The 20,667-nt window shown below is 36.6% G+C and overlaps 1 protein-coding gene across 1 annotated transcript in view; it reads right to left on the bottom strand.

The window, feature by feature from the left end:
* Positions 1 to 610: 610 nt before the first annotated feature.
* The window catches only part of phex (phosphate regulating endopeptidase homolog X-linked), a 119,954-nt gene continuing 99,897 nt past the window's right edge, over positions 611 to 20,667 (bottom strand). The window contains exons 14-22 of the mRNA XM_004911661.4: positions 15,958 to 16,061; positions 15,294 to 15,352; positions 12,561 to 12,615; positions 7,990 to 8,057; positions 7,435 to 7,565; positions 5,878 to 5,943; positions 4,532 to 4,636; positions 2,783 to 2,859; positions 611 to 772 (exon numbers count right to left, since the gene is read on the bottom strand). Of these exons, the coding sequence (XP_004911718.1) occupies positions 670 to 772; positions 2,783 to 2,859; positions 4,532 to 4,636; positions 5,878 to 5,943; positions 7,435 to 7,565; positions 7,990 to 8,057; positions 12,561 to 12,615; positions 15,294 to 15,352; positions 15,958 to 16,061 (768 nt within the window). The 3' untranslated portion in view covers positions 611 to 669. The remainder of the gene's footprint in view (positions 773 to 2,782; positions 2,860 to 4,531; positions 4,637 to 5,877; positions 5,944 to 7,434; positions 7,566 to 7,989; positions 8,058 to 12,560; positions 12,616 to 15,293; positions 15,353 to 15,957; positions 16,062 to 20,667) is intronic.

The raw sequence follows: 20,667 nt of genomic DNA, 5'->3' as shown, positions 1-20,667 counted from the left end.
AGAAACAAATCCAATGGCAAAACGCGAAAATTTGCAGCGAACACATGCAAAGTTATTTGCTCATCACTAGAAACAAGTTAATGACATATTATACTTATGTCAGTGGGCACTATTTGAAGCCATACAGTGTGCATTGGCCTATCTTTGGCAACCCAAAGACACCCGTCAAGTTTAAACAAATATAAAAAGTTATGAAATGTATTTTCTTTTTTGCACTTTATCACAAAAGTTTGCTTACGGCTAAGAAATGATATTATTATACAAAAAAATCATTATTCCTCCACTCCAGCCTAATTAATCTCAAAACCTCACTTCACAATACTTTCAGTTCAATATCTACATTACCTACAGAGATAAATAGGCTACTTACAAGTGCAAAATCAAAGAATTTGAAAATTGCTACCCTACATCTTGTAAATACTTCCAAAGTTTTAAAATCCCACATTTCGGTTGAAGAAATGATCAGCGCAGAGCTTATTCCATGTGCATATTTATCCTGAAACTGCAAAAACCTTTAATCCCGACAACTACATCAATATGTTTTGCTGGAGAGAAGTAAAACACAAAAGCGGATTATCTTCTTCACTTCCAAAAAAATACCAGCAGTTAAAGCACTTCAAAGATAAGTCCTTTTATTATATGAAGAAAAATAAGAAGTAATCTTTCTTTCTACCAAACTCGACAAGAATTAGCCCCTCTGTTCATTTTTGAGTCCTTGGGACAACTAAAAGCTTTGTGGAACTCTTCAAAATTGCTCATTGCACCAATTACCCTGTTGAGAAAAAGAAAACCTATAAGTATAGTTATTTTATAAATTATATTTTCTTTGTATAGAATCATTTCAGCTATTGGCCATGTCTCTGTATTGTACATAAACCATTTCTAGAAATTATAAAATGTTGTGACTTGAGAAAATCCCATTGTGCCTCATAAATTAAATGTATTGGGTACTGGGAATATTACCTCATTATTTGATATTTTCACTATAAAAAAACCCCCAGCTGCACACCTTTATAAGACTTCTTGGTGCACTGCTAAGGCTTTACCCTGTGTGGCAGCTACACAGAGTTCAGCAACAGCAATGAAGGACATTTACTAAATAGTCTGAAAAAGTACATGTGGGAAAAAGTTGCAGAAAAGTCACAAAACTGCGTCTTTTACAAACTGTCGCACCAAAAAACTTCTCCTTTTTCGAATTGACGCACAAAAAGGCCAGTGTCACAAATCCAAAAACCTCTAAGGTTTTGAAGCAAAGAATCCCCTCCAGGGAAGGGACATCTGCCATTGTTGAATACATAGTAAATCTTGGCAAAGTCGCAACTTTTTTTGCTGCCACATTTAGTGCTAAAAAATCCAAATCAGAAATCAAAATGTAGAATGATTCAAAAATAAATAACCAACATCTATAAATAATCTAACATATATAATAATAAACACAAATTATTATAATAAGTAATTGTATTCATTTTGATGCAGCAAATGTAGTACTGCACTTTACCGTGATGATGCTAGAACTGAAAAAAAACCATACATTGTGGGCAGAAATTGCACTTTGCTTATTGCACTTGTGGTTGTAAATTATCCCTAAAGTGATTCTGACACATAGGGGCCGATTACAAAGTGTGAAATTAGAGCTCACTATAGTAAACACCTCTCGCTATTCATTCCTATGAGATTTTTAGAGGTGGATTTATCAATGGGTGAAAGTTAGAGTTCATCATTTGATTAAAGAAATACATTTCCTATAGGAATAAATACAAAGTGATGGATTTAATTGTGGTGAGCTCTAATTTCACTGCCTCTTAAAGGAGAAGGAAAGGTAAAAACTAAGTAAGCTTTATCAGAAAGGTCTATGTAAATACAGCCATAAGCACTCACAGAAACGCTGCACTGACTTCTCTGTAAAAAGACTAGTTTTCCTGTGCCAGAGACATGCAGCTTCCTGCTCCCCCCTCCCTCAAGAATGCTAAGAGTTAATTTCCCCCCCTTAGGAATGTGGATCTGAGCCAATCAGCAGGAAGCTGACTCTTAGGGGCCCATTTACTTACTCACGAACGGGCCGAATGCGTCCAATTGCGTTTTTTTCGTAATGATCGGTATTTTGCGATTTTTTCGGAAAATTATCGCGACTTTTTCGTTACCAATACGATTTGCGATTTTTTCGTAGCATAAAAACTTGCGCAAAAAGTTGCGATTTTTTCGTAGTGTTAAAACTTGCGCAAAACGTCGCCTTTTAAGTTTTAACGCTACGAAAAAAGCGCAAATTTTCGCGCAAGTTTTAACGCTACGAAAAAATCGCAACTTTCGGAATGGCTACGAAAAACTCGCGTTTTTTCGCGCAAATTGTATTGGTAACGAAAAAGTCGCGATAATTTCCGAAAAGTCGTAAAGGCGCCGAAAAAATCGCAAAAAATACGAAAAAGTCGCAAAATGTTCGTTTTCCAATCGGAATTTTTCCAATTCGGATTCGAATTTGTGGGTTAGTAAATCAGCCCCCTATTCTAACTAACTGAGCATGTACACTTGGTCTAGGTGTCTGTGCAGGAGCGAGGCATTATGGGAACTTTCTTTACACAGCTCAGCGTTTTTTCTTCCTGTTTGGCTTTAGATCTTCTGAACAGGAGAAATATGGGGAGACTTAAGGGCACTATTGAGACAACTGAAGGTATGCCTGCAGCTTGAGATTAACTCTTTATTAGCCTTTCCTTCTCCTTTAATGTTATTCTGCAGAAATTCAAAAGAAGAAAATTAGAGATGGGTCAGATTAGTTTGTCAATGTTACCTGAATTGGGGGGGACTGTGCACGCCATTCATTATTTGATCTCTTGCAGATTCAATACGGAAGCTGTTACATCTCACCTAAAACACAAAGGCCAAATAAATACAAATCTAAGTTCAGTTAATTAAGCTGATATAGATGGTGGGAGTAATTTCTGTTTATTACATATCGTCCTTAAATAAATGGATGTACATGATTATGACATTTCAAAATAAGCTTTAAAAAAAAAAACTAAAAGTAGTGATGAGCGGATCTGTCCTGTTTTGCTTCTGCAAAAAATTTGTGAATCTTTTTACAGAAACTGGCAAATTTTGTGAAACGGTGAAAATGTTGCGCGGCAAAAAAAATGGTGAAGCATGGAAATTCACCGCAAATCCATGTCTGCTCAATTATTTTGCCCATCACTAAAAACAAGTCTTAGTGGTGCCTAAAAGACAGACAGACATCTGAAATGAAGGCAGATTATTGGCATCCACTGGATATTCTAGACAAATGTATTCGTCATTGTATTAATAATTGTTTGACTATTTCATTTACATTTACTGCACCCTTGATTGATTTTGCGGGTTTGCTTAAACTCAGTGAAGAATAACTTGATTATTACAGAAACGGCGCAGCATTTGTATTTGATTATATTTTTATATTATATATTAACATTTCTGATTTCCATGAGATGAAGATTATATTTATTTTTAATTTTCCCGATAGTTCCCCTTTAAGACTAAAATGACTGCAGTTTTGAAAATGTAAGACCATTGTGACAGAATTCTCCACTAAGATTATAGTGAGAAGCTCATCTATAAAGTTGCCAGGACAGCTGGGAGATTTTTTTGAGAAAAAAAAAGGAAGAGAAGAGCAATATAATTATCAGAAATGCACTGTTGAATCATGTCTATTATTATTGTAAATAATAACATTATTTCCGTCATTTCTGTAACCTTTCTCTACATACCTAAAAGATGAAAGTTGCAAAATTGAAATTGGGCACATATAGGGGCTGATTTACTAACCCACGAACGGGTCGAAATGAGTCCGATTGCGTTTTTTTCGTAAAGATCGGTATTTTGCGATTTTTTCGTATTTTTTGCGATTTTTTCGGCGTCTTTACGAATTTTTCGTTACCAATACGATTTTTGCGTAAAAACGCGAGTTTTTCGTAGCCATTACGAAAGTTGCGTAAAATCTTGCGATTTTTCCGTAGCGTTAAAACTTACGCGAAAAGTTGCGCCTTTTTCGTAGCGTTAAAACTTAAAAAGGTGCGAAGTTTCGCGTAAGTTTTAACGCTACGAAAAAAGTGCAACTTTTTGCGCAAGTTTTAACGCTACGAAAAATCGCAAGATTTTACGCAACTTTCGTAATGGCTACGAAAAACTCGCGTTTTTACGCAAAAATCGTATTGGTAACGAAAAATTCGTAAAGACGCCGAAAAAATCGCAAAACATACGAAAAAGTCGCAAAATGTTCGTTTTCAAGTCGGAACTTTTCCAATTCGGGTCGGATTCGTGGGTTAGTAAATCAGCCCCATAGTATACAGGGATAATGGTCATGATAGTCTCCCTTTTACATACTAATAGTGTCTTGATATATATATATGCATGTGTTTATATATTTTATTATATTCAGCAAACTCTTTTGGAGCTTAAATAGTCCTAGACCAACATCTTTTCCGTATGTGAAGGTAAACTGAGTAAAGTGATGTAGCAGATGATAGAATAGGTTGGAGGCAAGAAGTACTTTCTCTCAATGGCTTACATGAGCATAGCTTATAAAAAAGAGCTGATTATTATTGAGGTCTAGGCCTGGTAGAAGCATTTCTTCTTTCCCTTTCCTTAAATCTTCAATCCACTTTCTGTATGCCTGAAAGAACAAAATGATTAATTGAATGTAATATTATAATCACAGATCCAATCCTAACATGTTTGTAACTATTGCAAAGTATCCTTAAGAAGTGAGAATCAGCAGTGTAATGTCATGGTGCTGGCCTCACACAGTAAAAAATTCTGGGGGGCACCACCGTGCACAGAAACCTACCTGCCCCCCACAACTGATTGTGTGAGCGTGAATAGGTTGCAGCGGACGAGAAAAAATTCCAGCAGTAGAGTTTCTATAGGGGAAACAGACCCCCAGAGTTTGGGCCCCCCAAGGGATCTGCTTCCTATATACTGGAGAGAAACTTTAATTTAATACCAACTATAAAGACTGGAGAACAGGGCATAATAGCTGTAACCACACCAAAGGCTCTATATTTCCCAAAATTGTAGTTGTCTTAAGTTCATTTTTTTATCTTGGGGCATTTAGTTTACCATAGTAAGATTAAGTTAATAATCACTTTATTTGTATATGCTTAAAGAGATACTGACACCAGAAAGTAAATCTTTTTTTTACATCTATCATAACATTGTCTTTATAATTTTGCCATAAAAATATTTGCCTGATGCGTTTACATTACCTGTCTGATCCTTTGTTCCTCTATGAGGGGGCGGCCATATTTATCTGTTAGCATTAGGAGCTATAACTGACAGGTTGGAAAGGGACAGTCAGGTTGGCAAAACAGTCAGGTTTAGGAACTTCAAGTAACAATTACTTACAAAAGCAAACCTGTCAGCGAAAAACCGTCAACACGACCTATAGGTAGCTTTTTATGTATATTCATAATTTGAAAAGTAGTTTTTTTGTGTCAGTATCACTTTAAATGCACTGTTGTTGGCTTTTAGAAAGCTGAATTGGGTAGTTGTAAGCCATTTTACAATACTCCTCCAAAAAGGAAGACAGTAATGAGCAAAATTCCTTATGCTTTTAATGTATTTCTGAGTAGTCTAAAGAATTATAAGAACAAAGGAAGAAAGGAAAACAAGGATGGAAGGAATTAAAATGAACACTGACAGTGGGCTTCAAAGCAGAAAGGAAACAGTGCTATGAAAGTGCTAAGGAAGTAATTAATAAGGCAAATAAGACAAGGAAGTACGTGCATATAAGCAAAGTTGACACACAACTGTAAATGTGTGATTTGATATATTTAGAGTTTTTGTTTTAATTAAATTAATTAGATTAGATTAATTAGAATAAACATTATAATAAAAATGTATAATTTTGCATACCCGAAAAGATTCTCTTATTCCACCATTATCAGCTATGTTTTCTGACAAAGTCTTCATTCCCTTAACCTAGCCAGCAAAAGATAAAGGATATCAGACAATCATATTTTAAATAAACATATTAAAAAAACATAATCTTCTTAAAGTCTTTTCTACTGCAAGAAATAGCAAACAGACTGAAGCATCACCTGCCTATTACAGACTCTTTTTATAGGTCAATTATTTCATTGTTACACTTAGGAAGCAACCCGACCAGATAATGTGCCTGAGGGAGGAAACATACTGCGAAACCCAACTATTTCCCAGTTTCCACTAAATTCATACTTCTTTTGTGTATTTCAATACTTCACTGTTTTTCTCCTTTCCATCCTGTTAAGCAACCAGTAGTATGTTGATTAGTGGTCTTTTCTTCCAAGCGAGCGGATCTTCCCCCGATATCCCCGCCTATGGGTGGGCGATATCGGGGAGCTTGAAGTTAAAAAAATAAATAAACCGATCATTTGGCCCTGGGGCCAAACGACCGGATTATGTAGGCGGCAATGGGGCAGTCGGTTCGAGGACCGCATCAACGAGCCAATGCGGCCCCCGATCTGACTGAATCTTAACCTGGCCGATCGATATCTGGCCAATTTCAGGCCAGATATCGGTCAGCCAGCCCGCTCGTTTCTGCCCCTACACGGCCCGTGTATGGGGGCCTTAATACTCAAAAACAGCACCTTTTTAATTACAAGTGTCTTCAGTGAACCCTTCTGGAGGGTGGCCTAGCTGTATGACAGGGTAACACCTACATTTGTGCTAACTGGTCCTGTGAATTAGATTGGAACAGAGTCAAAAATAAAAAGTAAAAACATTTTTAAAAATAAAAAATGATTGGTGACCTTTGTATAAAATACTTGCGAAAAAAAGCTTTAGCTCCTAGTTGTTGCTCTGTGCTGCAACGAAATACAATTGTATAAATCCAAAAAATAGGAAAAAAGCTTCAGCAGGTTTACTGCAAAACATTTATTGTGGGTAGTGGTAGTTACCACTACCCACAATAAATGTTTTGCAATAAACCTGCTAAAGCTTTTTTCCTATTTTTTGGATTTATACAATTGGCACAGAGTCATTTATGAAACCCCTTGGTTCAAGGACTAAAGCACTAAGGGTTGCAAAATCATACCTCTTAGTACTCATTTACAGATTATGTGCTGCCAAACAAAAGCAGTGCCATACTCATCGAACTGGCACTCCATTCTTTAACACAAAAGTTGTACCTATAAGCAATAAGCATGGGATAGACTACAAAGTGTGAAAAACATGACAGCTTGTGGGGTTTTTTGTGGGGTTTTTTTTGCATTCTATTTTTTGCATTTTTCCATGTTGCCCTAATAGCACATTAGGAAAATCTAAGATCAAAAAAACACCCAAAATTGCTTTATTAGTACTTAAACGGCAAGCTGTGCCAGAAATATCTTCACAGGGACTTGAGGAAAAAAAAAATTGATTCTGTTCTTTTTAAAAATCCATAGGGAAAATTTAAAAAAATGAGGCTATAGGGCAGTTTAAACGCTTACTCACATGCAATCCTGCTTGCTTCCAGTAATAATTATTGTACTGCTCCACCATGCATAGGGTTTTGTTCTTGAACCTTTCTTCTGACTCACTTGTCCACCAAGAAAACAAATTACCTTCCTTGTCATATTTCCGCCCTTAAATAATAAAACATCTGCATTTACTATATCATGGCTTAGTTAGATAATCAAATGGGCACATATATCATGACTGAGTAGAATGGATTCATGGTCACAAGTATGATGCACATTTTTGATTAACTGCCATAAAATCTGGCAAAACTGGTCAATGATTTGGCCATTTGGCCTAATTGCCTTAATTTTTTACAATTCTTTCTAAATTAGGTAAAACCTTATCTATTAAAATGTCATAATAACATTTCTGGTTTGTTAAAAATGAAAGTGTTACATAGCACAGTTGTAAGGTAATCTGATGGTATGTTATTCTAGCCATCTTTATTCTTCATCGACAGGCTTCAGTTCCATTCTGGTCACTAAAGTAATCACAACAATATCAATAGCTCTGAAGATTTATATTAGAAAGCAAAAGATAGATATTTACCATTGTTATCAAATCCATGTGTGAACTCATGCCCAACAATTACTCCTATTGCTCCATAGCTCAGTGATCTAAAGGTTCAAAATACAATGTATAAATACATACACATGCAGCAATAAAAACGCATCAAAATGTCCAACATCCTGTAATTTTTAGTAGCAAAAAGTCACTATTCTTGGCATCATTCATTTTCTGATCATGATCCTGCTAGGATTTGTTTTTAATTATTCATTTTCTTGAAGCTGCAAAAGAATATCAAAGATGAAATTGGATCATCAGACTGCCAGTTCTAATCAGCCAGACTGTGTGTACTGGCAAATGCTTAACACCAAGGTGTATAAGTTCATTTAGCGTTTTGTCTACAGACTGGTGGCTATGGAATTCCAAGGGCTAATAGCAGATATCCAAAAATAAATATGAGTTATATCACTTATTTATTAAAGGGAAAACAAGATGGCATTTTACAGAATCTACAGATTGTCAGTTCAGGCCTGCATTAAAGATATAGAATCTATTATGTGGAATATTTGGGACCTTGGGCTTTCTGGATAAGGGATCTTTTTGTAATTTGGATCTTCAGACTGTCTGTTGAAAATTATTTAAACATTAAATAAACCCAGTTTTACCACCAATATAGATGCATGCAGCTTAGCTAGGAACAAGTACCATATATACTCGAGTATAAGCCGAGTTTTTCAGCACCAAAAATGTGCTGAAAAAGGCCCCATCGGCTTATACTCGAGTGTATATGGTAATTTCTAGGTGTGCTCTAAGTTCGGGGATATCCTGCAATAACATGGCGCGTGAGGCCAGGGGCTGGGTCGCACTGTTCGAAACATCTGTGCCAGGGACAGGTAAACTGTGGGCTGGGAGTTTGATATATAATTAGAATTTGAAATAATCTGGTTATAATAATAAAGGTTACAGCCTTTAGTGCACCATTGCCATTTACCCAAAGCAGTTTTGTCATCCACTGTGTGCGCTCCCTTCTGCGCTCCCTACATAGTCGTTCTCTGAGCTCTCCCTTTGTGTCATGTAACTCGATGGCATGCGCTGCTGCTGCACACCCACCCCCCCTGGACGGCCGTGTGTGCGTTCGTGCTCAGACCGCCCGTCCCTCTCTCCGCCCGCCCGTGGTGGGGGTGGGTGCGCAGCGGCAGCGCATGCCATTGAGTTACATGACACAAAGGGAGAGCTCAGAGAACGGCTATGTAGGGAGCGCAGAAGGGAGCGCACACAGTGGATGACAAAACTGCTTTGGGTAAATGACATGGTGCACTAAAGGCTGTAACCTTTATTATTATAACCAGATTATTTCAAATTCTAATTATATATCAACTAAAAGTACAATACTGTGTTGGGTAATTATCATTTTTGCTTTTCAGCTTGCAAGACTAGCACTGCAAAGTCTAATACAGTCTGTCCTCTTAAACAAAAATGATACAAGGGGTGAGGCTGAAAATCAGGAATTGACAGACTGGTCACAGAGAAAGGACAGGCACGAGTTGGGCAGAGAGGGCATAGTAACAGGAAAGGCAGGAGTGGGACAGAGGGGCATAGAGACAGGAAAGGCAGGAGTGGGACAGAGGGGCATAGAGACAGGAAAGGCAGGAGTGGGACAGAGGGGGCAGTTAAAAAAAAATAATAAAAGGTTAAACAATGAAAACTATGAGGCAAACTTTTCTCTCTCCAACTCCATGCTGTTTATTCATTTAACCTAGCCCCATAGTAAAACCTGCTTTTGTCTGCTGCTGTAGTATTTTTTTTCCCCTGAAGTTATCAGCAGTGCTGTAACTCTTTAAGGCAGGAGGTTCAAAGGATCCTCCATCCACCTTTCCCTAATCTGCAGCTGCCAACATGATATATTTATAAAGAGTTCACAGGGGGTTACACTGATTGTCCTTTTATTATTTATTTGATTATTGAAACTTACCAGTAGCTGCTGCATTTCCCACCCTAGGCTTATACTCGAGTCAATAAGTTTTTCCAGTTTTCTTAGGTAAAATTAGGTACCTCGGCTTATATTCGGATCGGCTTATACTCGAGTATATACGGTACAAGGTATTACAGAGAAAATGGAAATCATTTTTCAAAATTATTTGCTTATAAAGGACTTGCTTTAATTGATTTAACTGATGCCGTCAACAATTTACCCGCTATAATTAAAATAATGTTAATTGCCTATAAAATTGTTAAATGACCCAAAAATGCACACAACAAAACCGGTGGTTACAGCCAATTGTCAAATAACACTATTGGAGATGGTTGTGGGGTATTTTCATGCATTTAGTTACATATAGCATATACCATAGGCGTTAAAGCTCAGTGCATCTGTTTATTCTGCTCAGCTACTTAATTGTTAAATTTGATGCAGTAGTAATAAAGCAAAATTGATTCCTCTTTGGTACAGCACTGACTTTCAGCACTCTTGGACACTACTTTACTACTCAAGCTTGATAAAAGTCCAACATGGGCCCAATGTTGGTTTTTGTGCCAGTGCCATTATTAATAAAGGCATTTTAATTGTTTATAGAGTGCTATCCAAGAGGGCTGGATTCTGTATAATTGGAACTGGTGAACAAAGTGGGACATGCAACTGTTTTCAAGGTATTTACACTAAGATGCTAACTGCTAGGTGTGTAGGGCACTGTTTTTTATCCTGAGTGGTGATGGGCGAAATGTTTCGGCAGGCATGGATTCGCCACACGTCCAAAAATTGTTGCCGGCGTCAAAAAAGAATAGTCGCGGGCGACAAAAGAATAGCCGCACAACGAAATAATAGCCACAGGCGACAAAAGAATAGCTGTGCGACAAAATAATAGCTGTGTGACAAAATAATAGCCACGGGCGACAAAATAATACGACAATTTTTTTTGCCGCATGACATTTTTGCTGTTTCGCAGATCTTTTGAAAGATTCGCAAATTTTTCGGTGAAACGGAACAGATTCGCTCATCACTAATCCTGAGTGTATATCTATACAGATAGTCAAAAAATGTAACAATGTAAGCATAGAAAAGTGTCAGTGACACTTTATGAAGTAAGAAAGATATTTTTGCACGTTTCTATGTGCCCCCAGCAGTAGAAAGCAATCTGCAGGCAAATAACTCTGCACACAAAATTTAAAGAAAGCATAATATACCCTTTAATAAATGAGCCACATCAAAGTTATTACTGTTTATCCCTGTTAAGTTAAACATTAAGAATAAGAAAGAGAGTTTAGAAGCCAGAGTATCTTCTGCACATAATGCAGATGGAAAACTGAAAAACTGGCTCATTAAGCCTTTAATGAAAAAATGTTGTGACTGCAAAATTCTAAAATAAGGGACATTGAACTTTAGCTCTGTGTTACTGCAGGCACAGACAGGTCTGCACATATTTCTAAACAGTATTATGCTAATAAGGAACAATTTACTTTATAATGGCTTGCTAAGGGTGGGCTCCAATTAGGAAGGCAAGCAAATGTGTTTCTTTGCAGAAAGTAAAATTGGAAGAGCAGTAAATGCTTAAAAGGACCATTATTTTTATCACCAGCTTCACAGATTTAAAAGTCTAATATAGACGATTATTAAAAAACTGAACTGCCATTTGGGTCTTGCTTTCATTTTTAACATTCTCCTAAAAACCACAGAAGGCCCCAATAACAAAATGAGTGCAATGTGCATAGATGCGCCCCCTTTTGCTGGCTACACACTTGTGGCTGAATTATTGTAGGCATAGATTCAGTCGGAAGGCTGCAGATAATGCCGGTGATGCAAGTGCTTCCTAACCCTGGGTCTTGGGGGTGGGTTTCAGCAAACAACAATTCCAATTACAACAAACACAATTACTGAAATTCTCATGGGTACATTCCACAGCAGCAGTTCAATACACAGTTCAATACTCAAAACTGCTTATGAAGAAAAAATAAAGGGAAGGAAATATAGGATTGCCTTTAAACCAAGTTATAGCAAAATGTCTATATCATTTAAACATGTTACACTCTTTAGGCTCGAGCAATCGGAAAGGAAACCCTGTAAGAGTGGGGTAACTCACACTGGGTTTGGCAATGTCCGGATAAAAAAAAAAAAAAAGGAAAAAGTTTGGCAATGTCTGTACATTTTCTAAATGGAATTTTGTAACTTAGAAAACCTTCTGCACTTTTTAGGTTTCCATAAATTTACGGGCTTTCATAACAAAGAAAAACTTTTAGGTTTCTGTAGATTTTCATAATGAAGAAAAACCTCTTTTTAGGTTTTGGATGCCAAAGTTTTTCTTTGTTATAAAAGCTTGTTCAGAGAAATTGGAAATTGCTAAACTTTTTCCTCTAGCAAACTCATACGGGATTGCCCTTATGATTGCTCGAGCCCAAAAGCTGGGACCCATCGGGTTTTCTCCTGGTGTCCCGCCAGTCCAGTCAAACAGAAGAAAAATACAACCAATAGCATGTGAGGAAAAAGCCATTCCATATTGTTCATGGTTTCAATAGCACTTATACAGATGATATAAACCCAGTATTTAAAGAGCTGAAACCAATCTAATACAAGAAAAGTCCAACCAATAGGACATTCTGAATAGACATATTGATTTTCATACCGTGGATACTGTACTCCCCAGAAGAAAGGCTTTTGAAGTTCTCCAGCTGGAAATCCTACAGGGAACACACATCACATAAAGTATGTCTGATATAAGGAAATTAAAACATAAATGACTTTGTTCCTCTTAATCTTTCAATTGTCTTACCTTACGTCACCTGTTAAAGAAAAGAACCTGAGAATCTCATGCTCTACCAGCAATAAACCATAAATCTAATGACAGAGATTCCCAACCTCAAAAAGATACAAAAATGATCTAATACCAATAGGTAACTGACAATATCTTCCTACATCTTTCATTTCTCTTACTTCTCACACCTAGCTCTTCAAACCCTTCTCTCCCATAATTTTCTAGAATGGGCCAAGCAAATTTTGTTTATACAGAGAGAAACAAGAAAAATGTTGGTAGAATCAACTTGATTTGTCAAAGGATGCTTAAAAGTACAAAAAGATGACTTTAAATTAACACCTGCCTTGCCCCTTCTTTTTTGCACTTTGCACCATTCCCAGGCAGAGCCCCCTATTTTATGGTAGTTACCCTATTTTGGCTTCTCTCCCCAGTCATCGGTCTGATAGCATTTTCCTGGTTTTTGCATATTCTCCTGAAGTTCTGACTATATTTGGCCCTTGCATGCACAGTAAGCATTGGAGATGTCCTAGTAAGCAATTGTGCGTAGACAGGTATAGTGTATTGGTTTCAACTTGGCATCAACTTCCAGAACTGACGTCACGTGCACGCCAGGTATCAGCAAAATGTTTTTACAGTGCGCTGCTCGCACCACACAGATCCCCCTATAAACAAGCATCAGAGATTGGCAGCTATACCCAGCATTCATAAATGAGTGGCGATGAGCAAATTTTTTCGCCAAGCATGGATTTGCAGCGAATTTCTGCATTTCGCCATTGGTGAAAAACTGAAAAAACGCAAAAGTTCCGTGAAAATTTGCCAGGGAAAAATTTGTCGCGCAGAAATTTTTTTTGACATGTGTCAGATTGGCCGCATCAAAATGAGCATGGTTGCGTCAAAATGGGTGCGGTCGCATAAAAAAAAGTGGTCGACAAAAAAAAATAGCTGTGGCGACAAAAAATAGATGCGTGCAACAAAAAAATAGCCACGGACAACAAAAGTGACGCAGGTGACAAAAAAATCGTGTGACAAATGTGTTTTGCGAATTTTTCGTCGTTTCCCGAATTTTTATGCCATTTCGCGAATTTTATGGCGAAGCGAAACAGATTTGCTCATCACTATAAATGAGGTCTGAGAACTCCAGAGGCATTTATCCAACAGTAACCTCATACTTTGGGGCAGATTTATTAAAATGTAAGTTTAACACATAAAACATCACCCACCTTTTATTCATTCCTATGGGATTTTTAGAAGCTCACTTATCAATAGGTTAAAATTAGAGTTCACCACTTGATAAATATGCTTCTAAAAATCCCAAAGGAATGAATAGAACGTGGGAGAGTTTTCATGTATTATGCCCTAAACTTGATAAATCTGCCAATGGTTAGATAAATGTCTGAATGAAATAAAAAATCATCATATAACTTCTAAAAGCCTCAATTGTTTGTTTCTAAAGCCCACTTTATAGTCAGCATTATATTATATCAGAAAGCTTTCTATGGCAAACAATAAAATGCAAGTTTGCAAGTTCTCTGTTGTTGAAAAATAGACTTCTGGCAAGAATTTGCACTTTAACGTTCTTTTTTCTTTATAAAAGTGTAAGAAGAAATGCTGAACAAGATGTTTCATAATATTTATTTCTTTTTTAATTTTGACTTTTAGCCATATCTATGCACTGAGCTGATGAATAATTTGGAGTTTTAATGTGTTGTTCTTCACCTCTGGGTCCACTGTGCAAATTGGATCATACAGATAGTGTCAGAATGCCACCATAATTCACTGAAATATGTCAATTAAAGCAAGTAACTAATGCGTGCATTATGTATATCATAGCTGTGAGGTATTTAGCTCTAATTACATACACTGTATACTAAATGGGTGCAGAATTAAAGAGGAAAATAGATATTTTGCATGTATTAAAGCAGGTATAGCATGTATTATTCCCCTTGTTCAAAATAAGCGCAATGAATAGGGCTTGTGCGGCACATACTTTTTGCCTATTTTATTTAATCATGAAAAAATAAATGGTTTATATTATTTTTAAACTAAACTTGCTATTTGCCAAACAAGGCAAAGAAGGAAACTGAAGATACTCCTGGGTTGGTTCTTGTAAGGAAGATAACTAAATTACCCCTGCCTAATGGACTTCTGCTTATGTATAGGCAAAAACAACAACAACAAAGGGAAAAGCAAGGAGCTTTTTACCAATAATCTAAATATTATTAACATTATTAACTAAACATGGAGCAGCTTAACTTTCCCTGTTTGGCCTGTTTAGCTCAAGAAATGACAAAAACCTTAGATTTTATGTGATTAAAACAACAGGCAAAAAGCATGTTGAGCACAAGCCCTATTCAATGAACTCATGTTGAAGAGGGCACCCATAAAAACTGGGTGCAAATTGTCTTTGGGTGCAAAATTTTAATCTTTGTTTATGCGGTTTTTTCCTTTTATCAGATTTCCCAATGGATTTCCCAATGGAACAAACTGCAAGCCTAATACATTTCATGCAAAGTTCTTTCATATGTCCTGGACTGTTCATATCTAGCAAACCCATTTGAAACCATTTTATTTGGAAATTTTTAAACCAAAGATTTCAGTACTTACTGATCTGATTGGTTGATGCACTGTAGAATGCGTTGACAGTGGTTGGATTTGTAAACCACCTATATGGAAAAATAGGCAAGTATTTTACTTCTAGTCCATGCATTTAACTGTGTCCGGTAGTAAGAATATCTGCCAGTTATAGCAAAGGGAACATCTGCAATGTTGACAGGTTTATTAGACTATACATTAATCTTAAATTCACCCAGAAGTAGAAGGATATTTTTTTGTGTATTTGTATAGATAACAATCATATCTGATGAATTTGCATCTTTAAATATTAGTGGAAACCATCATAATGCTTCTCTCTGCTGTGGTTAATAATTACTGCTCTGATTGTTATCAATTGAAGGTTTTCAAGCCTGTCTTTGTCAATGTGTATAATAGCACCCACCTACAGTATATGTATATACAGTATATATATACTACATGTATAGTTCACAAAACCTTATAATCTGTGAGTAAATTGAGTGTTCATTTTCAGGTTACAGCTCTACAACATGTGAATAATGTATGTATGTTTTAAAAGTTTCAGATACCAGACTTCCAGTACTACACAAAAACATATTAGGTGTTATAATAGGGGTGTGCAATTTCACTTGTTAAAGAAATAAACCAGTTGTGCATTATTTAAACAGCCCATACATTTTTTTTTAATTAAACTTACTCCTTTTTAGGAACGTTTCTCCTCAGCCAGTAGAAATCAGATTGCGATATAAAATGCAGAGTCTGTAGGACATTCCCAAAATAGTCTGACTCTGAGAATTTCAGCTACACGGTAATAGAAGAAAATGTATTATTATTATAAATAAACCACACAGACTAACCAGCAGTCAATGTGTACTCTATTTCTGCCTCAGAAAACTAAGCATACAAACTTTATAAAAGATTTCAATTCAAAGCTAGAACTTGATTTAACTTAATGTAGGCAGCAGGTTAAATTACAGATATCTGTGTGATAGATAAATATACAGTATGTTTGGAGACCCAGCTTTCCTATGAATATACATTTATGTGGTATTATCAGGCACCCAGCATGCAGTCCATGATGATAATAGAACACATAGGGATTTTCTTATGCATGTTAATAGTAATAACATGTGTTCACTAATATTTATGGGAAAGCTGGTCTGTCTCCAATCGTATACTTTTTTTTAACATTTGACACTTTTTTGGCATACAGTTTGATTAGAGTGAGGACACTTGGGGGCACATTTACTAATCCACGAACGTCCGAAAAGTGTCCGAATGCGTTTTTTTCGTAATGATCTGTATTTTGCGATTTTTTTTTAAATTGTCGTGACTTTTACGTAGCTGTTATGACTTTTTCGTAAATTGTCGCAACTTTTTCGTAGCGTTACAACTTGCGCGAATTGTCGCGACTTTTTCGTAGCCGTTGCGCCGAGTACGAAAGTTTCTGATTCATTCAAGCTTCAGTATCGTGACTTTCCTTGGGGCAGGTTGGAGCTGCAGAGTGCCATTGAGCCCTATGGGAGACTTTCCTTGGGCCAGGTTGGAGCTGCAGAGTGCCATTGAGCCCTATGGGAGACTTTCCTTGGGCCAGGTTGGAGCTGCAGAGTTGCCATTGAGCCCTATGGGAGACTTTCCTTGGGCCAGGTTGGAGCTGCAGAGTGCCATTGAGCCCTATGGGAGACTTTCCTTGGGCCGGGTTGGAGCTGCAGAGTGCCATTGAGCCCTATGGGAGACTTTCCTTGGGCCAGGTTGGAGCTGCAGAGTGCCATTGAGCCCTATGGGAGACTTTCCTTGGGCCAGGTTGGAGCTGCAGAGTGCCATTGAGCCCTATGGGAGACTTTCCTTGGGCCAGGTTGGAGCTGCAGAGTGCCATTGAGCCCTATGGGAGACTTTCCTTGGGCCAGGTTGGAGCTGCAGAGTGCCATTGAGCCCTATGGGAGGCTTTCCTTGGGCCAGGTTGGAGCTGCAGAGTGCCATTGAGTCCTATGGGAGGCTTCCAAAATCATGCAAAGTCTGAAAGGTTTGCCCGCCGTTTACGAGCGCTCAATACGAAAAAGTCGCGACAGTATAAGAGCAAATCGTAACGGCTACGAAAAAGTCGCAACAATTCGCGCAAGTCGTAACGGCTACAAAAAAGTCGCAACAATTTCTGAAAAAGTGGTAACGGCGACGAAAAAAAACGCAAAAAATACGAAAAAGTCGCAAAATGTTTGTTTCCAATCCGAATTTTTCCCATTCGGATTCGTGGATTAGTAAATGTGGCCCTTGGTGTAATATATATATTTATAATACACAAGGCCCATGCATATACTGTACATTATATCCTTAAATACAGTGCTTAGTGATATAAGTACTTATAATCAGTGCTTAGTGATGTCACTTCTGTCATGTGACTTACTGAAACGTGTGTATTACAATAAATTATGTGCAAAAGGATATTAGAAGTCACCTCAGAGTTCTGTTACCTGTATAAAATCAGTTGGCCTTCGACCTTATGTCTTTATGGGCACACAGAACTCCTCAGTGACTTATAATATCCTTATATTTTATAATCACTCACTATATAAGAAACATAAATTACTTTCAAACACCAACAATGTGGTTTATTTGTGTGGTCCATTGTTTCAGTCACAACAAATAATATTTTGTTATTTATAGTCCTGTGACTACAATAATCTCTTATACTTTATTTTATCTACTGGTTGCCTATTAAACAGAAGAGCCCCTCACTATTGAGTAGATTCTAATTCCACAACCAACATTGTTGTGTAGAAAGATGCAAAAAAAGAAAAGTAATATATACTATATACACTGTACACTTTACTATATACTATAGTATAAATCTTTATTTTTTTTATAATATACTTGTAAATAGAAATCACCATATATAAGCTGTCAATTTCAGTAAAGGAACAAAAGTTACTCTGGACTCATACAAAAACCATTGTGTTTTCTTATTTTCACTAGGTCAGTGGAACCTAACCCAGCAGTTCTGATTAAGAGCCCCACACTATTTTTGTATACAGTTCAAACAGGTACTAGTTGAAGACATAAAGTTTGGGACCTATTATCCAGAATTCTCAGGGCCTAGGGTTTTCTGGATAAGGGCTCTTTTTGTAATTTGGATTTTGAAACCTTAAGATTATAAAATCATTAAAACATTAATTAAACTGGATTGTTTGGCCTCCGATAAGGATTGATTATATCTTAGTTGGGATCAAGAACAAGCCACTGTTTTATTATTACAAAGAAAAAGGATATTCATTTCAAAAATTTGAATTATTTGCTTATAATCGGAAATGGCCTTTCCGTAATTCTGAGCTTCTGAGCAATACTATTCAGCCTTTTAAGCGGAGACTTGTGGTGGCAATTAGTCATGGCATTATACAAAGGAAGCAAATTCAGCACTCAGACCAATTAATCCATGAAACACCCCACTAGTCATAAATCCAGTATGATTCAGCTCCCTTTTTCATTGTTTAAATGGTCATCCCTTTGCAGTTTGGAACCTTTTAAAATTAATATTAAAGTTACGTTTTAGAATTAAGTGCACAAAAACCCCTTTGTTACCAGTTGTTTTTTCTGTCCTGTGTGCAATACACTGTTTTTGGAGCTACATTTTTTTTGTTTATCATAATTAGTCTTGTTATTTTGTTATGTTATGTACAATATTGTGGAAGCCACTATCTAATGAAAAAAGTAAAGTCACATTGCTATCAAGAACTTTTTCAGTTGAAGCTCTCCTTGGAAGACAAAATGAACTAAACATTGTTTGTGAATGTGACAAGGATTGTAAGGTCCATTGGGGAAGAGACTAATGTGAATGATGTATAATCTTTGCAAAGTGCTTTGGAATATGTCAGTGCTATATAGATAAAAAATAACTTCTTTTTAACAGACAGACTCTAGATCATAATAGCACTACAGGTCACATTATTTCAATAACCACCAAGGGAGAAGAAAATCAACATGTTTTTACATCCTCCCAACATAAGCTCACCCCACATCACCCCTCATTGCCTGGATAGTAATTGTACCAAAACTCTAAGATTATTGTGGCATTGGGCATCACTTATTAAGTAAGGAAGACAGAATAAGATTTGGTGGTAAATACATGAAAACAGCACAGATTCCATCTTCTGCAAGAACAGACTTAACCATTTGCTATGGTCTCCACTATATAGCACTACAATGTTCTTTAATGGGTTAGAAGATGTTGATGGCTTACATCAGTCAAGTGACTGAGTGTGTTAAGCAGAACCTGAAGCTGATGCATTTTCTCACCTTAAAGCATTTCTTCGCAGACACTTACTCAAGTTCTTAATGCTTTGGTGCAAGTCTTATAGATTTATTTTTATCAGCTGTGATGTTCTAAATGCTATTATTTTCCAAGAAAGAGTGATGAGCTACCAACCTATTTTTATTTCCACATAATAAAGTAGCCAAGAAACGCTGGCCAGTTCTAAGCTCCAGAGTGCTATAATTTTAAACAAGTGCCTTAAAATGCTTTCCAAAAAGCAGACATGAAGGTTAACCCTAATCTTGCTTAATGACACAGTTATCTGCACTGTGCCATCAGTGAGAGTAAATCTGTATAAAATCATTGCTTTAGTACCCCATTAAAGCATTATGCAATCCCATAACAAGACACTTATCTCTAATTTCACAAGGAAACTATTGACTGGCTGGTTAGAAAAATGTACTTAAGTACACACTATGTGACCTATGAGTTATTTATGCCCTGGTATAGCATCTGGCACCGAAGAGCACTTTATATTACAGTTCACTCCAGTGAATGGGTCAGAAAGTGCTTTCTGGCAGAGCAAGGCTTGGAAAATATAGACTGAAATATTTTATTGAACTTCATAAAGCAATTTAAACCATCCAATTAGTCTAACTTGATCCATTTCTTCAGTCATTATTTAAGCGAGAAATGAAATAAAGCATTTATAATTTATGCACTGTTTCATGTTTGATGGTATTGCATAAGCTTCCAGCCCAGTGGTACACTATGTAGAACTAAAGAGTAGATGTATTTCATTATGATTAGCATAGCAGTGATGTTTAAAAGCATTCTTGTTCTCACGGAAGAAATATATTCAGATAACTTTCTTTAATTAGTAAAAAGAATGTATGAAAAATAAAACTTAAAAGAACATGGGGAGGCATATTTAGCAAAATTCTAATTTTCTACTTCAAATAAGCTCACTTGTATGTTTGCTTATTTATTGAAAATCTTAATATAATAGACTTGATAAAATAAAATTGCAAAAAAAAAAAACCTCAAATACATTGAATTAGTGAGTTTACAAGCTCAAAGAAATTTGAAAGACAGGAATTAAATAAATAGTTTACATTTAGCCTCAGGCAGCTCCCATTGACTTCTACAGGACCTTGAGTTGAC

Source organism: Xenopus tropicalis, chromosome 2, assembly GCF_000004195.4.
Source record: "Xenopus tropicalis strain Nigerian chromosome 2, UCB_Xtro_10.0, whole genome shotgun sequence".
Classification (NCBI taxonomy): Eukaryota; Metazoa; Chordata; class Amphibia; order Anura; family Pipidae; genus Xenopus; species Xenopus tropicalis.
The sequence above is the reverse complement of the archived record's forward strand: the minus strand, read 5'-3'. Positions and strand labels throughout refer to the sequence as shown.